The sequence below is a fragment of the Delphinapterus leucas genome, chromosome 19 (genome assembly GCF_059928025.1).
Source record: "Delphinapterus leucas isolate spDelLeu-1000000601 "Yukka" chromosome 19, BTC_Dleu_Yukka2, whole genome shotgun sequence".
NCBI lineage: Eukaryota > Metazoa > Chordata > Mammalia > Artiodactyla > Monodontidae > Delphinapterus > Delphinapterus leucas.
In genome coordinates, this window is record NC_143147.1 from 15,008,598 (window position 1) to 15,027,078 (window position 18,481).

The 18,481-nt window shown below is 47.3% G+C and overlaps 1 protein-coding gene across 1 annotated transcript in view; it reads right to left on the reverse strand.

Moving 5' to 3' along the window:
* Positions 1–18,481, reverse strand: part of LOC149744752 (dynein axonemal heavy chain 2-like) — an 84,901-nt gene that overhangs the window by 29,156 nt on the left and 37,264 nt on the right. The window contains 19 exon segments of the mRNA XM_089900418.1: positions 155–353; positions 669–760; positions 939–1,091; positions 2,507–2,665; positions 2,757–2,894; positions 3,408–3,544; positions 3,757–3,874; positions 4,118–4,336; positions 11,171–11,296; positions 11,579–11,731; positions 12,061–12,188; positions 12,925–13,105; positions 13,665–13,854; positions 13,955–14,058; positions 14,504–14,692; positions 15,002–15,112; positions 15,589–15,714; positions 16,045–16,146; positions 16,362–16,579. Coding sequence (XP_089756544.1) covers positions 155–353; positions 669–760; positions 939–1,091; positions 2,507–2,665; positions 2,757–2,894; positions 3,408–3,544; positions 3,757–3,874; positions 4,118–4,336; positions 11,171–11,296; positions 11,579–11,731; positions 12,061–12,188; positions 12,925–13,105; positions 13,665–13,854; positions 13,955–14,058; positions 14,504–14,692; positions 15,002–15,112; positions 15,589–15,714; positions 16,045–16,146; positions 16,362–16,579 — 2,843 coding nt within the window.

The window sequence follows — 18,481 nt, forward strand, 5'->3', positions numbered from 1 at the left end:
CTGGTGAAAAAGGCACAGAATGAATGCTTGGGTCCCCCAGGAGAAATCCGGGGTTAGAGAGGAGTGTCGACCAGGCACTTGGATCCTCCAAGGGGGAGCAGAGGCAGGGAAAGAGCAGGGAGCTGGCGGCCTGGCCCTGGGTCCTGCCACACACCTGTGCAGACATGTTGACAGTGAGCACTGACCACTGGCTGGAGGGCAAGGACTGCAGGACACTCTGAGCGATGGACGTCTTTCCAGTCCCCACGGGACCCACCAGCAGGACGGGGTTCTGGTTGGCCACCAAGGTGCTCACCAGGTAGTTGTAGCGGACAGTGTCAACGGTGGGCACCATGATCTTGTAGAAGGGGAAGCTGGTGGGGAAAGGGACTGTGTCTCAAGATCGTGGCCCGCTCCTTTCTAACTCCCGCTTCCTTCTGCCCCGCAGTGTTTATCCTTCTCCGGCATCACCACTCTCTAATCACCAAGCCTGCCTCCTGCGGGGTCCGGGGATCAGGCATTCTCCTGAAGGACCCTGTCCCATTTCCTCTAGATCCCACTTCCTGCACTGCCTTGGGATCCACCCTCTCTTCCTACAGCTCACTTTTGCACCCCTCTTTGGCTCTCTCACCACATCTCCCACCCACTGCAGTCCCAAGCCTGACCCATCCCCCATGTCCGGCTCTCACTTTGGAGGGTAGCGCCAACTCTTAGGGAGCTTCTCCTCAAATGATGTCCAACTCCGCATCTTGGGGTCCACAAAATACTCGTACACTGTGTCCTGAGGAGGGAATGTGTGGCGGGTTACCAAAGCCTTCCTTTAGCTTTTCCCTGCCCAGAAAAAGCGCTCACAGACCACTGGGCAGAAGAAAGAGAGCTGGGTGGCAGGCTGAGGCTCAAGAAGAGTCCAAGGATCAGGGATGCAGAAAAATAGGGCAGCTGGGTTTGAGGGCCCTGACCTTGTTGGGGAAAGTGCCCTCAATCTCTCGGAGGTAACTGTCGATCTTCTTGCGGCCCTCCTCATCCACGGAGGCACACACAGACCAGATCATGCTGAACACAAATGTCAGCTCTACCATGGAGACAAAGTTCTCACCATCAGCTGGGTTCACCTGGGTGGAAAAGGAGAAACGGAAATACCGTAAATCTATAAGAGGTGGAGGCGTCTAATTTTGGCAGCTCATCACAAAGGCTTAGAGTTTCCCTCCCTTCCTGGTTCTGTTTGGAAAACCATGTGGCTGTAGATAAACCTAAATCAAAACATTTAAATAAACCTACTAAGTTACAGCGACATGGTGGGAAATTGTGTTGAGACTCCATTGTCTACCATATTGAATCCAGAATCTTCAGTCTGTCCTTCCAGCTCAACACACATCTCACCATCCTCTTCTCGGGGTCTCTGCTGCAGCTAAGAGGGGTTGTAACACTGCCAACACCATCCACCCATCACCCACCCTGCCCAGCGGGGACTGACTCTTGTGTCTCTGTGTTTTTGCAAAAGCCATTCCCTTTACCTAGACTGCCCTCCTCTCTTTGTTTTGTTCATCAGCGTTCTTCCCCCTACCCAGTCCTCCTTAGAAGCTGGGTGCCATTGACACTATATTACTGTCCTTTTCCCCTATGTCATTTTGCAACTTCACCTACATACTTTTAATTTATATTAACCATACCAGGAATGACACATACTGTTATAGATCTTAATTGTTATATAACTTTATATTAATAGTTGAGTGATCTGTCAATGTCCTTAAAAACAATATGAACCATTTCTAGGCAGTGATTTAATCTCAACAGAAAAATACTCAATTTTGGTCCTTACTCCATAATTCTAAACCAAACAAAAATTTTCTTAAATATCAGTTAATCTGAAAATTTCTAAAACCCCTCATCAGATTAGGTGGGGAGCTCCTCCCAGCAGAAACAGTATCCCAGGGTCTTCCCCAGCGGTCCAGTGGTTAAGACTTCACCTTACAATGCAGGGGGTGCGGGTTCAATCCCTGGTTGGGGAGCTAAGCTCCCACATGCCTTGCAGCCAAAAAAACAAAACATAAAACAGAAGCAATATTGTAACAAATTCAGTAAAGGCTTTAAAAATGGTCCATATCCAAAAAAAAAATTCTTAAAAAACAAACAAAAAAGAAACAGTATCCTAAGGCCTCACAGATTCCAAGACTTAATATTTAATTTTTGAAAGGATGGAGAAATGAGGAACCAAATGAACCATCCTCAGCTCCCAGATATGGGAAGGAAATTACAGTGAGACCCACTGTGTACTATATCTGATTTAGAGTCCTTAGTTTGGCCTCCCAGTGTGCATGCACATATGCGCATGCAAATGCACACACGCGCACACACACACACACACACACACACACACACACCGCTCGCTGCCTCCACGGTTGCTGAGGCCTCCCCTTGGAGTCTCTGCTCCACTCAAGCCTCATGTTCCAACTGTGTCTCAGACACACCATTTCCCTGAAGTTGTCCCAGGAGGTCGAGAGCCCTTCCTGCCCTGGTCCTCCCTCACCCCATTCTCCGGTGTGGCCAGGGCTGAGTACAGATCGCAGAGGGAGATGATGCCGCTGTATTCCGGGAGGGGCACCAGCTCGTGGCAGTTGTTCTTCTTAAAGGTCAGCATCTTGTTGATGAACTTTTCGAACATGCGCTGAAGAGGCTCTGCCTCTACCTGGAGTTGAATAAGCAGGGGCTCTGAATTATTCTTGTGTCCCCTCCGCAGGCCCCACCGGTTCCTTTCCTCTCCTCCATTTCCTTCATACCTTTGGCCTCTTCTCCAGCCATGACTGAACATAGGGCTTCCAGCCCAGGTCAGCGTAGTCAGTGTACACCACCCCGCAGCGAGACACAGTGGCTGGGGAGGCCACTGCCAAGTTTTCCACTTCGAACAGGAGAGACACCTATGGATATACTTGGTCAGAACCTTGTCTTTCCCTCAGTAATAAAAACACCCAGAATTCTGATGCCCCAAGGTGTCTCTACTGAGTACCACGTGTGGCAGGATGAATAAAGACCTAAGCTTTACAAATGATTTGTTAAAAGAAATCAGGGTTTATTCAAGGTCATCCTTATGAAAAATCACTCTCTCGCTCACATTGTTTGAGCGGGTGGGAAAGGGTGGGCTTTACAAAAGCCCACGAATTGTAACTCTGGGTGCACAACGGAAGGTCATCCCTCATATGTCAGTGGCAATGAGGCTGCCTCAGTCCACACAGTGCATCCTAGTACATCGTGTTTTCTATACAGTTGTCCTCAGAGTCTGTGGTAAGACAGGCATTTCTTCTTCAGTCACAGGTTGCCCTGAATCCAGGCATCCTCCTCCTGGGCGTTCCTATAGAACTTCCCCTTCTTGTTGGATGCCCCTGCTCTTCCCCTTAGCCCTGCCCCAGGCCCTCCAGTTTCCACTCCCAAACCTGCTCAGGCATCGCGATGCGCTCTCCGTTGATAAGGGTCAGCACTTTGTTATCGTCCATGACAGAGTTCATGCTCTCAATCCACAGTGTGTCCACAGGGCCATCGAAAAGGATCCACTTCTCATCCGGCTTCTCGTCTTGGTCGGAGGTAGATGATAAGGAAACCAGAGCTCTGTTACCCAGCCCTCCCTCCACACTCATCTCCCTGGAGACGCAAGCAGTTGCTTCCTGGTGATCTCCGCATTCCCCAAGCATTTTTCCCCCCAAAGTGAGCTTTCTATCCCCAGACTGCCCACCCACACAGGAGATTTAGGCATCTGCTCTCCCTGCCCCAAGATCCTTTGGGTACCTGCACAAGCCGTCCGCATGACACTGGACAGGACGCCGTCTGTCCATTCATTAGTGTTGAGGTCATATTCCCCATACAGCTCCCCTAGGGACAGTGCCTTAGGGTTCAAAGGGAACTCCTAAAAATGACACAGGAAGGGGGTTTTGAGCTGCCTGCTGACACAAATCCCAAGATGTCCCTTTATTTCCAGCCTCCCTTTATTTCCAGGTATTTGTATTTGGCCCCTGTCTCTCTCATCCCTCCCAGGCCGCCCTCCTGGTCTGCACCACCCTCCCAGACACCTACGCACCCCTGCCCCCAGCCTCACTGTCTTCCTGCTACTCAAATCTCCTCCAGTGGCCCCACTGTCCCAGGTCCGTACTCTGACAATGTTGAAGTTGGGCTCTCCGGCGCGGCACAGGGAGGACAAGGACGACTGAAGAATTCTCCACGAGGCAGTCTTGCCGCTGCCTGTGCAGCCCACGATCATGGTGGAGTGGCGGGAGTTCTTGGTTTCATACAGCTGGATAACCTTGGTGAGGGTGAACGGGATGGTCTGCAGGCCCATATCCCGAATCTCCTGCTCAATGGTCTCCCGCAGCTGAGAGAAGGGAAAATACAGGAAGCAGAAGAAAAAGGGTGCGGCTTGTAAGGGACTTTCAAAAGCTCACCGATACCTGGAAGGATAACGTGCAAACCATTAAAAATTGCACCAGGGCCCTTCGCACCCTGACAGTTGTTTGTTCCTTGGGAGGCTGGCCAATTGCAGAGTTAAGAGACTGGGCTCTGGAGTCAGCCAGCCTGGGGCCCCAGCTTTCAGCTATGTGAACCTGAGCAAGTTAACTTCTTTGAGCCTCAGTTTCCTAATCTGTTAAATGGGAGTAATGATGGTACTTCCCGCGTAGGGCTGTTGTATTAGGTAAGATAGTCAATGTAAAACACAATGTCTGACACGCAGCTCTACACATCTTTCCTAATATCATTCAACAAATATTTATTAAGCCTGTAAAGTATGTGCCAAGCAGTGTGCTGGGTGCTGAGAACAAATTAGTGTTCATCCTATCGCAGAGCCCACAGTCTGGTGGGGAAGCCAGACATTAAACAAATCATCACCTAAGTTAAAAAGATGAAAACTCAAATTCAAAAAGATACATGCACCCCAATGTTCATAGCAGCACTATTTACAATAGCCAAGACATGGAAGCAACCTAAATGCTTGTCAACAGATGAATGGATAAAGAAGATGTGGTATATTTATACAATGAAATATTACTCAGCCATGAAAAAGAATGAAAGAATACCATTTGCAGCAACATGGATGAATCTAGAGATTGTCATCTTAAGTCAGACAGAGAAAGACAAATATCACATGATATCACTTACATGTGGAATCTAAAAAAATGATACAAATGAACTAATTTACAAAACAGAAATAGACTCATAGACATTGAAAGCAAACTCATGGTTACCAAAGGGGGAAAGGCGTGGATAAACTAGGAGTTTGAGATTAACAGATACAAACTACTATATATAAAATAAACAAGGACCTACTATATAGCACAGGGAACTATATATAATATCTTATAATAACCTATAATAGGAAAGAATGTGAAAATATATATATATATATAAAACTAAGTCACTTTAGGGCTTCCCTGGTGGCGCAGTGGTTGAGAGTCCGCCTGCCGATGCAGGGGACACAGGTTCATGCCCTGGTCTGGGAAGATTCCCACATGCCGCGGAGCGGCTGGGCCTGTGAGCCATGGCCGCTGAACCTGCGTGTCCGGAGCCTGTGCTCTGCAATGGGAGAGGCCACAACAGTGAGAGGCCCACGTACCACAAAAAAAACTAAGTCACTTTGCTGTACACCTGAAACTAACACAACATTGTAAATCAACTCTACCCCATTAAAAATTTTAAAAACAAAAATGAAAAATAAAGAAATGCTTATAGAACCATGACCCATGTGGGTCCCAGAAGAGTGTGACATTTTTAAATACACAGCCAATGCAACCAAGTAAGTTCAAACAGTGCAAGATTTTACTTGTATCTCTCAAACACCACTAAGAGGCCTCACCCTTACTACTTCCCTCCACTGTCTGAGAATTAGTTGTATTAGCATGTTTGGGTGTATTTGTGTGTGTGTGCTTGTTTAGCATCATGCCAAAAGTTTAAAATGTCACATTTACTCAGTTTAAAATATCCTGTAATTTCTTCTTTGACCCATGAGTTATTTAGAATTGTACTGCCTAATTTCCAAACATTTGGAATAATTATATATTGTTACCAATTTCTAGTTTAATTCTATTGTGGTCAGAGATCATCCTCTGTATAATTTTCAATCATTTGAAGTTTATGAGACCGCCACTTAATAATCCAGTGCACAGTCAATTTTGGTAAACGCTCCTTGCATACTTGAGAAGAATATGTGTCTGCAATTATATGCATATAATGTTCTAATGTGTCAGGTCAAATCTGTTAAAAGCATTCAAATCCGTATCTTTTAGAAAAATATTTATTTACTTATTCATTTTATTTTTGGCCATGTCGGGTCTTAGTTGTGGCATGCGGGAACTTTCCCTGTGGGGCACAGGCTCTTTGTTGCAGTGCTCGGGCTTCTCTCTAGTTGTGGCACGCGGGCTCAGTAGTCGTGGCTTGCGGGCTTAGTTGCCCCATGGCATGTGGGATCTTAGTTCCCTGACCAGGGATCAAACCCATGTCCCCTGCATTGGAAGGCAGATTCTTAACCACTGGACCACCAGGGAAGTCCCTCAAATCTGTATCTTTATGGATTTTTTTTTTCTTTTTTTTGGCCACAACACACAACTTGTGGGATCTTAGTTCCTGGACCAGGATTGAACCCGGGCCACGGCAGTGAAAGCACTGAGTCCTAACCAGTGGACTGCCAGGAAACTCCCTTTATGGATTTTTTTATCCGCTTATTTTATCAGTTTCTGAGAGAAGCATGTCCAGATTTCCCACTAGGGTTGTGGATTTATCAGTTTCTACTTTTAGTTCTGTCGATTTTGTTTTATGCATTTTCTAGCTCTATTATTAAGTGCATACAAATTTAGAATGCCATATCTTTCTGAGCATTGGCCCTTTTATCATTATGAAATGTCCCCCTTTATCTTTAATATTCTTCTTGCCATAAAGTCTACTTTGCCTGATATCAGTAGAGTTAACATTGTGATCAGAAAATGTGTTCTGAATAAATTCCCTTGAAATTTTTGAGGCAGATTTATGACCTTTACATGGTCAAGTAACCTAAATATTCTATGTATGCTTGAAAAACATGGTTATTCTTCAGTTATTGAATGCAACTGCTGTCAATGTCTTGGTTAACTCAAGATTGATTGTGTTGTTCAAATCTTCTTTAACAAAACTGATTTTTAGTCTGCTTGGCCTATCAGTTACTGAGAGATGTGAAGAGCGCCACTACGATTGTAGATTTGTCTATTTCTCTTTGAAATTCTGAAAAATTTTGTTCTATTTATTTTGAGGCCATATTATTAGATGCATGCAAATTTAGAATTGTTGTATCTTCCTGGTGAATTGAACTTTTTATTATTATGAAGCGACTCTATTTCTGGTAATTCATTTTGCCTTAAGATCTATGTTGTCTGATATTGCTACCCCAGCTTCCTTTTGATTAGTGTCTACCTGATGTATTTTTCTAGTCTTTGACTCTCCACCCTTTGTCTTTACGTTTTACATGTGTCTCTTGTAAACAGTATTAAATATTAGTATAACAATGTATATGATTCAATACATGATTATTTTTCCTTTCCTGCACAACTTTTTGGTTTTCCCTAGGGGCTAATAGTTGCTCTGGTTTTTTGTTTGCTTAGTTTTTAATATACTGATCTTTAACTCAACTCCAAACTCTGCCAGTTGAGTAAGTCTCTCAAAACTTTTATTCTCATCAGGTATCGATGTCCTCTTCTTAAAGAAGTCTGGGGACTTCCCTGGTGGTCCAGTGGTGCAGAGTCCACCTTACAACGCAGGGGACGTGGGTTCGATCCCTGGTCAGGGAACTAAAGTTCCACATGCCACGGGGCAACTAAGCCCACACGCCAGAACTACTGAGCTCGCGTGCCTCAACTAGAGAGCCTGCATGCTGCAAACTACAGAGCCCACACGTTCTGGAGCCCTGGAGCCCACATGCCACAGCTAGAAAAGAGAAAGAGCCGTGCACCACAACGAAAGGTCCCGCACGCCTCAACAAAGATCTCATGTGCTGCAACTAAGACCCAAAGCAGCCAAAACTAAATAAAATAAATAAATAAATCATAATTTTAAAAAAATCTTAAAAAAAAAAAAAAGAAGTCTGCCTGAACCTTCAGCTTTGCTTCAGTTTGGATTGGCTTCTCTCTTTGTCTGGTGCACAACTGTCATCCCGTGTCCTCTATCTTCCTCTTTCTTGGAATGCTCCTGCACTGTGGTAGAGCACATCCTCTGGTAGCTTTCTGAGAAAAGGATGCAGTGGAGGTAATTTTTTTTTTTTTTTTGAGAGTCTGCTTGTCTGAAACATCTCTGATCTAGCTTCCTCTGTGACAGGTTGTCTGGGTATAGCATTTGAGGTTGGAAATAATTTTCCTTCAGAATGTTGAAGCCTGCTTCATTGTTTACAGAGCCAATATTGCTATTGAGAAGTCCAACATTCTAATTCTTGATCTTTTGCATGTCATCTCTTTTTCTTCTCCCTTTTTGGAAGCTTGTTAAATCTTCTCCTTTTCCTAGTGTTTTAAAATTTCACAATGCTGGGCCTTGGTAAGGATTTGTTTTATCTATTATGTCATGCATTTATAGATCCTTTAATTATGGAAACTTAGATGCGACAGTTCTGGGGATTCTTCGTGAATTGTTTCATTACTGATCCTGGCCTCCTCCATTCCCTCTGTTCCTACTTTTTTTGGAACTGCTGGTATTTCAGTGTTGTCTTTCCTAGACTGGCACTTGAATCTTAATCTCTTTCCCGCTTTGTCTGCTCTGCTCTACTCTCTGGAATATTCCTTTTCCAATAGCATTTCATCAGTACTTCATGGATACAATACCTTAATCTTCTCTCTGAGTATACTAATGATAGATTCATTTTAAAAACTTTTCTTCTCTCTGCATTATCTATTTTCTCCAGTTTGCTTTTTCCTATTTGTTTTGGCTGCTTTCATGTTAGAGGCCTTCCTCAGATGTGTGGTGAGCCTTGGTTTTCGGCTCATATACAAGGGTGGAGGACTAAAGAGCTGAATGGAAGCTCTGAGTGTGTGAGTGGGGCCTGTAGACTGTGAGTGTCACTGTAGATGATTTATCTGGGACTTTCGTGGGGAAATTTCCATTGTCGATGTCTTGTTCGTTCCTCTTGGGACAGAGAGATTCCCCAGAGAGAACCCTTCTAATTTCCTGGCTGGCTGGCTGCCGGCATTCTGGGGGCTTCAGAGAAGGCTAAGGGTCTCAGCATTCAATGTGTAAACATTCACTTAATCCCCATTTTTAATAGAGTTTTCTCCCGCCCTCAACTATACCATGTGTCCCCCAGACCAGAGACCTACTATCCTTACCCTCTAGTCTTCCACCAAAGTGGGAGAGGCACGGCTATCCAGGGTCGCAGAGAAGGGGAGACCTGCTCCCAAGACTGTTTGCTGCCAATCCTTCTCGTTTCAGCTACACCTCCTTTACTCACTCCCCCCACCTACTCCCAACTCACAATTCTCCCCACTTCCAGCCTCTCAGGTTTGCTGAGTAAGTCACAACTTGATTCATTTATTTCCCATGTCACAATTTTGCTGTCATTGCCTCTCCCATTCTCCCCATCCTTTCGGGTATAGATGCCTTATTTGTAAAAATCTCTTTAGAGTAGTTGTAGCAGGTTTTCAAAAGGAAACAAAATTGTTTTTAATCCACCTTTTTATCTGGAAGTCCTCCCTGTGAGTTGCTGGATTTTTAACATTTCAATTATAATATTTTTTCATTTGTAGGAATGCTGTTGGTTCTTTTCAATCCTACTTTGTTTAGAAGTCTCTTGTTCCTGGATCACAGTTTCAAGCTCCTCTCTTGTTTCTTTATTTTTACTTATTTCTTTATTTATTTTGCTGTGCTGTGCGGCTTGCCCTTGCGGGATCTTAGCTCCCCGACCAGGGATCAAACCCTTGCCCTTGGCAGTGAAAGTGCAGAGTCCTAACCACTGGACCACCAGGGAATTCCCCTCTCTTATTTCTTTAAACATATTAAATTTAGTTATTTCTAGAATTCTGTGCTGATTATTTTCCATGTTTGAAGTCTTTGTGGATCTGATTCTGTTTTGTTGTTCTTCGGCATCCCATTCATAGTATCTTGTTTCCTTGTGTGTTTTGTGATTTTTGACCAGAAGCTGCTCATTTTCTTGGACTTTTATGAGAATTCTTTGAGGCTTAAGTTGAAGCTTCATTATTCTAGAAATAATTTGCATTTGCTTCTGCCAGTCACTTGGGGGAGACACTAACAAACTGGAAGTACTTTAAGTTCTAAATTTGAGATTTGGGGCATTACACATTAAAATAAATTATGACCAGGAGCCATGTGAGGGCTGACTTGTGGTTAGGAAATCTCAAAGGAGATTTTGCCCCTTCCTCTCATCATCAAAGGTCATGACAAGCATGTTTCTTTACTGCATGGACCCTCGTCAGTGGTGGGTTTCTCATTTTCCCACTTACTGAAGGTGTTTTCCCTTGTGGACGGAAGTTTATGCATGACTGGGTTTTCTGTTATACCTCAAAATGTGGGCTGCTTCATCTCCTACCCCCAGTGCCTTAAGTTCAACAAAAACTTTCGGGGAGAAATCCAGCTTTCTCATTTACTTGCCTCCCTGCTTTTACTCCCCCTCCTCATCCCAGGATTCTTTCTTTCTTGCCAGTTTAGCAATACATTTTAAAAGATGTATTTTTATATTTTTATCCAGCAGTTTAGTGGTTTCAACCGAAAGGATCATTCAGGGTATCTAAACTACCATACTGCCAGAGAAGAAAATTCCTACACTTTCTAAAATGCTCCTTCCCTGGCCTCTTCCATCCCACTCCTCTCACATTTCAAAGAGCTCCTAGCAGTCTCTCCTCAAAACTCCCTGAATGAGAAGAGAGGTAGAGAAAGGAGAGGGCTACCAGGTAGAAAGTAGAGAGGCCAGGGGATCAGCGGTCTCAGTGAAGTCAAGGAACTGATGAGTAGAAGTACCTGAGCAGCTGAGTCAGGGAGTAGGGAGTTGAGGTGAGAAAGTAGAATGTTTGAATAGGCCTGTATGGTTTTATAGATAAGGAAGCCCAAAGAGAGGCCAACTGTGTTGCTCAAAGTCACAGCCAGTGAATGGACAGCTAGTGAAGGACAGAACAAGGCCTGGAGGCCAGGTGTCCTGTTTCCAGACCCACATTCACACATGAGGTCAGGGAGAGTCTTGAGGAACAAATACCTTGCCGTAGTCAATGACCGGCAGCTCGATGCTGGGGAATAGATCTTGCACGATGGCATTGAAGAGTGGCACGTCCACTGAAGTTAGCTTGGCGATGTTCATGTCTCTCATCGAGAGCAGCAGAACCTGAATGGGAAAAGACAGAGACTCAGGCTCGCGAAGCCAGGGCCGAGGTACTCATTAGGCCCTTCCTCTCCAACTGGGTGAGAGGCAGGAGCTAAGAACAATGGATACATCCGAGCTAGTCTTTGGCGATAGGACAGGTGGAACTCAGGCAACACCTGAGGGGAGGGGCAGGAGGGTGGGAAACCTAAGCCTGCGAAAGTAAGGATCTCAAAAACTTCAGTGAAGGTGCATAGGACCAGTGACAATGGAGGTTAAGGTCCATCGGTTGTGTCCTCAATCTACCTCTTCATCAGACAGATCCGGCTGCAGGCGGCGCTTCTTGCCAGCGCAGTGCAGGAGGGAGGTGAGGGCACGTAGGCCAAAGTCATAATGGTCCTGTCTGGAGAGCTGCTGCATGGCCAGCGAGTAAAGTGTGTACACCTTCTTGGCCAGAATCTGGAGAACAAAATAGAGGAGGAAACAATCCATCTCCCCACCAATCCCTCTGCTTCATCTAGGGACAGTTACAGATCCAAGAAGCTAGGTCCCGGGACTTGGAGCAGCTGGGAAGTGCTCTATGCACAATTCTGATGAGAAGATCCTGTGAATCGTGCCATCAAGGACTAGTGACACCATAGAGGGGAGACCTCCCTCCATATCCTACTGACAGCCATGTAAGTTCCTTGTAGGATAAACTGATTATGAGGCCTCCAGGGGGTTCTCCGGTCCAGAGAATAATCACGGAAGGGAAATAAAGTGTTGGAGACAAGAGATTATCAGAATACCTTGCAGTTGCCAAATCCTTCCCCAAAGAGAATGATTTCTGCAATGAGGGTAGCATCGGGCACCACCATGGCAACTGGACGGAACATGGATTTAAGATTATCAGGAAGCTCTGTGCGACCAGCATAGCCTGGAAAACAGCACCATTTATTCAGAATCCATACTGCTTCCCAAAGACCTACTTCCTAATCAGTCCCATTTTCCCCATCCCCAGCTCTATCCCTAACTCTCTCCCCAGCTCCAACTCTGAGACCTCTTCCTTTCTCATCTCAGCCCTGGCTCTTCCCACACCACTTTGCTCTTCTTTCCTACCCCTGGTCCTTTCCTTAACCTTCTGCATGGCCCTGATTCAAACTCAAATCACAGAGCTGTCAAGTTCCCATCTCTCCAAGTTCCATGTATAACTCACGTTAGTGCTAATAGAAATCGCACCTGTTTATCTGATTCTTTCAGTACCAGAACCTTTCCTGTTTTCTCCTAGTTCCTTCCCCCAGAGCTGTTCTCAGGCACCAGTAATGAGAGACCCTAGGCCCTGCACTTTGGGGGAGGTTCTCCCATTCGGCAAAAGGGATGGCAGACACACCAGAACTCTGGGAGCTAGTCCAACAAAAGAAGATGGCTAAGCACTTTAAAAGACTAGGGCTACATATATGCCTGCAAGCTGTTATTAATCCCTTTAGGGAGAACAGTAAGATTGCCACCCCTTCTCCCAGAAATGTGTATGTTTATCCTTCTCTCACACTTTATGGTCTTTAGCCACATTTCACTTGGCTAAAAACACTGGCAGGGGGTGGGGGGATGCACAGTTATTTGCCCTGAACACTCAGTTCTCCCCGCAGGAGTCCCATCCACTCCCAGGCCCTTACCAGGGTTCATGGTGATGAAGATCCCACAGGACCACACCAGATTTATTTCAAAGCCCTCAAAATAGAAGCGGGTGAGGCCGGCAGCCAGGGCTGAGAGGATGGACAGGATCTGCTGGGCCACCACGGATAGCACTTCCACGTTGATGCGGTTAAACTCATCAAAGCAGCCCCAGGCGCCCATCTGTGGGTGGGGGGGAGTTGCTGGGAGCAAGAAAAGTACCCCCAGACTGGGAGAAACTAAAAATTGTGACTAACATATTCTCCCTGAAATGTTTGGATAGGAGCAGCAGCCTCTAAAATGAATGTGTGTGTGTGTGTGTGCGCACGCGCGCGTGTGTGTGTGTGCGCACGCGCGTGCGTGTGTGTGTGTGTGTGTGTGTGTGTGGTGGAGGGGGCCCCGTAGCACTGTTGTGGTTTCTGGCCAGAACTTTCCATCAGACAGGAAGGATCTAGGGGAATGCCTGAGAGGTGTGGGTGGGAAAGTGACCAGGGTAGGGAACTTGTGGGTGTTGAGCGACTCCAGTGTGCATGAGTTATTGAATCCTTACATAATCTTGTGATTTTGCAAATAAGCAAAGTGAAGCTCAGGGAGGCGCAGGGATTTCCCCAGTTGTAAGAACTAAATGAGGCGATGCAGTGTCGTCAGCTACAAAGCACTGAAACAGATCTGGGTTTCAGCTGATTTTCTAGAACTAAAAGATATCGAAGGGGCCTCCTGGCCAGGCTGGCAGGATGCTAACCTGGGCCAGGCCTGAGTACATCCGGCCCATGGACTTATAGTCCAGACCCTCAGAGCAGTTGACCACGATGACATATATGCCGAGGGCCTTGCCCAGGTCCTTGACGGTCTCGGTCTTCCCTGTGCCTGCGGGACCTTTGGGGGATCCACCTCGATGCAGGTGCAGGGCCGTGGTCAGTGTCATGTAACACCTGGGGATGGAGGACAGGACTCAAGCCGGACTCCTGGAAGCCTTGGCTCGGCATTCGCTGCCCCTACCCCAAGCCCCTTGTTTGCCTCCCCACGGCCGACCTGTCTGTCAGCGGGGTGATGACAAGCCGGCCAGAGTTACCCAAGTACTCATAACCATACTGGAACTGTGTGTTGGTCTGGCGGATCATACAGTCGTCGAGATCCTAGGGAAACAGGGCAGAGTAAGAGAGGGGCGGGCTTGGAGGAAGACACAGAGCTGCAGCGATGGCTGACAGGAGGACTGGAAGCGGCAGGGGAGTTGCAGGGAGAAGGCTGGGGGCTCCGTTCAGAGTTAGGAGGAGGGACGGGCTTACGGCCAAGATGGACACTGGGGGTCACGCTGCACGTGTCCAGCCCAAACTACTGCAGCAGCTGCTTGGAGTCTTTCTGAGTGCCGATCAAGTGACACCCAGCGTGGGCACTCCCTGGAAAAGCGCCACTTGCCACTCCTTACTTGGCAGATTCGAGAGAGAGTTACCAGCTGGATTAGGGTGCTGTGATAGGACTAAGGGTCGGGTTGGGATATTACTGTATTTAGAGAACATGAATTTAGTTAAAGCATTAGGATCGGGTTTAGGGTACGGGAGTGGGAAGCTGGCCCTTCGGCACCTTCTCCCAGTAGAAGCGCAGTTGGCTGAGCCAGTCGAAGGAGCTGACGTCCATGAGGCCACTCTTGTAAAGCTTCTCCAACACGTCCCGGGCATGGACTTCTATCGTCACCAGAGCCACAATTTTAAGGCGCATAATCTTGGTCAGGTTCCCCCTGATAGCTTCCGAGTACTTACTCAGTATTGACACCTGCGGAACGAGGTGCCAGAGAAGAAGGTGGCCCGAGCAATGCCACCAAACCCTAATCACGCCTCGTCCCAGCATCATTCCACATCCAACCGCAATGCTGACCCCACCCCCACTGCAGCTCCTGGCCCCCAACATCACCACAGGGAGACGTACTTCTGACCCACCCAACCTCTTCTTGCTGGACGCCTCCCATAACGCACCCTCGTTCGGACCCTTTCCCACCAGCTCATCGCTAATTCTGACCCAATGTATTGCCCCCTTCCTCCAGCTCTAACTCCAGGCCTCTCCCGTCCTGGCAGGGCTCCCCACCTGCTTCTTCTTCATGACCTTGAGGATTTTCTTGTCTCCCCGCTCCTTAGCTGTCAGCAGGCACGTGGTGACATCAGCCGTCCACTGGATCTCACTGGCAGTGATCACCACCTGGGGCACGTGTAGAGGCTCTATTCCAAAGCCCTGTCCCTGGCCACACACACAGCCCGGCTCCCAAAACCCAGCTTCTTCCGGGACCAGCTGCTACTCCTCTCACTACGCCTAAACTGCTCTGAAGGATGGGCACGTGCCCAAGTCAGGAGCTGAGGGTCCACGGTGCAGGCTTCTGGGGCCACAGCCCAGAACAGGGGGCAGGAAACCTGCCTTTTGTGCGACTCAAGAATCTGTCCTTAGGGACTTCCCTGGTGGTCCAGTGGCTAAGACTCCACGCTCCCAGTGCAGGGGGCCTGGGTGCGATCCCTGGTCAGGGAACTAGACCCCACATGCTGCAACTAAGACCCGATGCAGCCAAATAAATAAATAAATATTTAAAAGAAAAAAAGAAGAAGAAGATCCTGTCTTTACACTGGCTGCTTCCTTTCGGCTCGGTCCTCCTTGTTCCCTCATTTCCATTGACCCCAGCTCACCTGGCCAGCCCACTCCTTCACCCACTTGTCCCTCTTGTTAAGAAACTTCTTGAGGGCCAGGCGGCAGTTCCGGAGAAGGTCCCGGAGGGTCACCCTCATGGTCCGCTCCACATCACCAAGCCAGGACTGGGGGGAGGTAGGAACAGGGTGGCTCGCCCTAAGGGCCAGAGTCAGGAGTCCCCAGAGTGAAGGTGCTTGGGAAACAGGACTCCGGGGCTTTGGGGCCCAAGAGAAGAGCAGGAGCTGGGAAGCGGCCGGCCTGCGTCCCCGAGGGAAATGGAGACTAGGGGGCAGACTGTCCGACGTTCGGGTGCAGGGTAGAGGTTAAGGGTTTTAGGAATGGCAGGTGGGAGGGCAAAAAGTGACTAATATCCCTTCACAGAGATGCCCTCTCCTCACAGAGCCAAGCAAACTTAGAAGAGTCAGCTTGCTTCTTAGGCCCTCGTTGCAGCTCACCTCCACAGGTCCTTCTAGAAGTACCGAGTGGAGGAAATCGACATACTCGCCGTCGCCCGAGAACATTCCCACCGCTTCCCATTTGCTGCTGGGTCCCCCGACCTGCAGGAACAGGAAGCTCTTGAGCCCTTGGAGGGTAATATCTGCTCCTCCCCCCTCCCCTCTGTATTACCAATTCTAGAAAGTTCTGTCCCAGATACCCAGAATCATTATATCCCCCTCCTGCTGGGAGGGCACGGTCCCCTCCGAGGCCTTGAACACCTTGACGTCACCATCCCTCCCCTGCCCTCCTTCGCATCATGGCCACCTCTACTGACCTTCTGCATTCTCAGCAATTTGATGTTGTCAAAGCATTTTTTGAGGTGTGGCTGCACAGCCTCTGGGTTGCGGGACTGGCCCAGAATCTCCAGGAGGTCATCGTTGGACAAGAAGTAGAAGCGGGGGAAAATATGGCGCTTGGTCTCTAAATACATATCCAGAGACTTCTGGATGTCTTCCAGGATTGTGTTCATTTCTATCAATGTGTCCAGGAGGCCTGGAGAAGAGAACAGTGAATGATATTTGGTGGCCCTTGTACCATTGCCCTGAGTAGATCTGGAGCCTCCAACTATATCCGCTTTGCCAGCTCTTGAGTATTGGGGCACAGACTGCCATATGGTTTTTGGAAGCAGATGCAGTGTCCCCAGTCACTCTTTTCCCATCCTCTTCATTAATTCATTATTAAGTATTCATTATACACTATTGTACGCATTATACATTACGTATTAATTATACAATTCCATTAATATAACTACATCTCCCATCAGTCCTTTCCCACCAAAGAAGTGGGGCTCTGCCGATCATCCCAAGAGCTTCTGAAAATTAGAGCTTGTTCTGCACATAAACAATTCAACAGGTTAAAACATTAGATTTGGGACTTCCCTGCTGGTGCAGTGGTTAGGAATCCACCTGCCAATGCAGGGCACAAGGGTTTGAGCCCTGGTCCAGGAAGATCCCACATGCCGTGGAGCAGCTAAGCCCGTGCGCCACAACTGCTGAGCCTGCACTCTAGAGCCCGTGAGCCACAACTCCTGAGCCCACGTGCCACAGCTACTGAAGCCCGCGCCCCCTAGAGCTGGTGCTCCACAGTAAGAGAAGCCACCGCAATGAGAAGCCCACACACTGCAACAAAGAGTAGCCCCCGTTCACCACAACTAGAGAAAGCTCGTGTGCAGCAACGAAGACCCAATGCAGCCAAAAATAAATAAATTGAAAAAAACCCATTAGATTTAAATACATATCACACGCACACAATGAAAGGGGTCTGCAGTCACTGGGGTTGCCAGTGTCCCTCGTGACAGAGCAAAAAGAGCACTAGAGAGAATGCCCTGGCGGTCCAGTGGTTGGGACTACGAGCTTCCACTGCAGGGGGTGCGGTTCCGACCCCTGGTTGGGGAACTAAGATCCCACAAGCTGTGCGGCGTGGCCAAACAAACAAACAAAAAGAGCACTAGATTGGGAGGCAGACGGTGGCCATCCAAACGGCGGCTCTCACTTAATTAGCATTGTCGGTTAACCTCAGGGAGCTTTTACCTCTTTGTAAAATGGTAATGAGATCCACCTCAAAGAAAAATTCGAGACATAAGATAAAATGTGTTCCCATTTGTAGGTTCTTGATAATGTTAGTTTTCTCCCAGCACTAGATTTTGATTAGCTGATCTCCTGGTCTTCCAAGTTTCTAGCTTTCTGAAGAAAGCATGGATGTCACAGAGTCTGAACTCTGAGGTGACCCTCAGGCCTTCAAGTACAAAGCCTACAGGCTGTTAGAACTTTGAGCGACCACCCGAGTAGCCCCTGGAGACCACAGGGAGAGCCGGTAGCAGTGGACCACACAGCTTTGTTCTGTGGGTTCAACGAAGAGATGGTTCTGCTTATAAATTGTTCTAAAATGTAATTATGTCAATTATCTCAAATATTATTTCTAAAAAATTCATGTTGTCACTCAATTTTGCACATCTTAATACTTATATTTTACCCGAGTAATTGAATAATAATTGTTTTTTGACGTGTATACTTAAGGTTCTTGGGAAAATGAAGAATTGTTAGATTGGCCCTTGGCAAAACAAAGAGGTCCTCCGTACCCCATGCCAAAACTCTTCTCAAGACATGCACTGTAGGTACCCGTCGCCAAACGCGACTTCCTGATTCTTTACCCCAATCGAGCACAATCAACCAGACCTCACTATGTGTACATCTCTCCCCCATCCCCTTACCCAATCCCCATGCCTACCAAAATGTCTACATTAAAGACTAGCTAATCTGATAAACCAATTAAAGTCACGGTAATAACAATAGCTCATAGTAACCAAAGGTTTTCTCTGTGCCGTTTAATGTGACAAGTGCTTTATTTGCATTATCTCATTTACCTGCATCATCTCATCGAATGAACCAGCTAGAG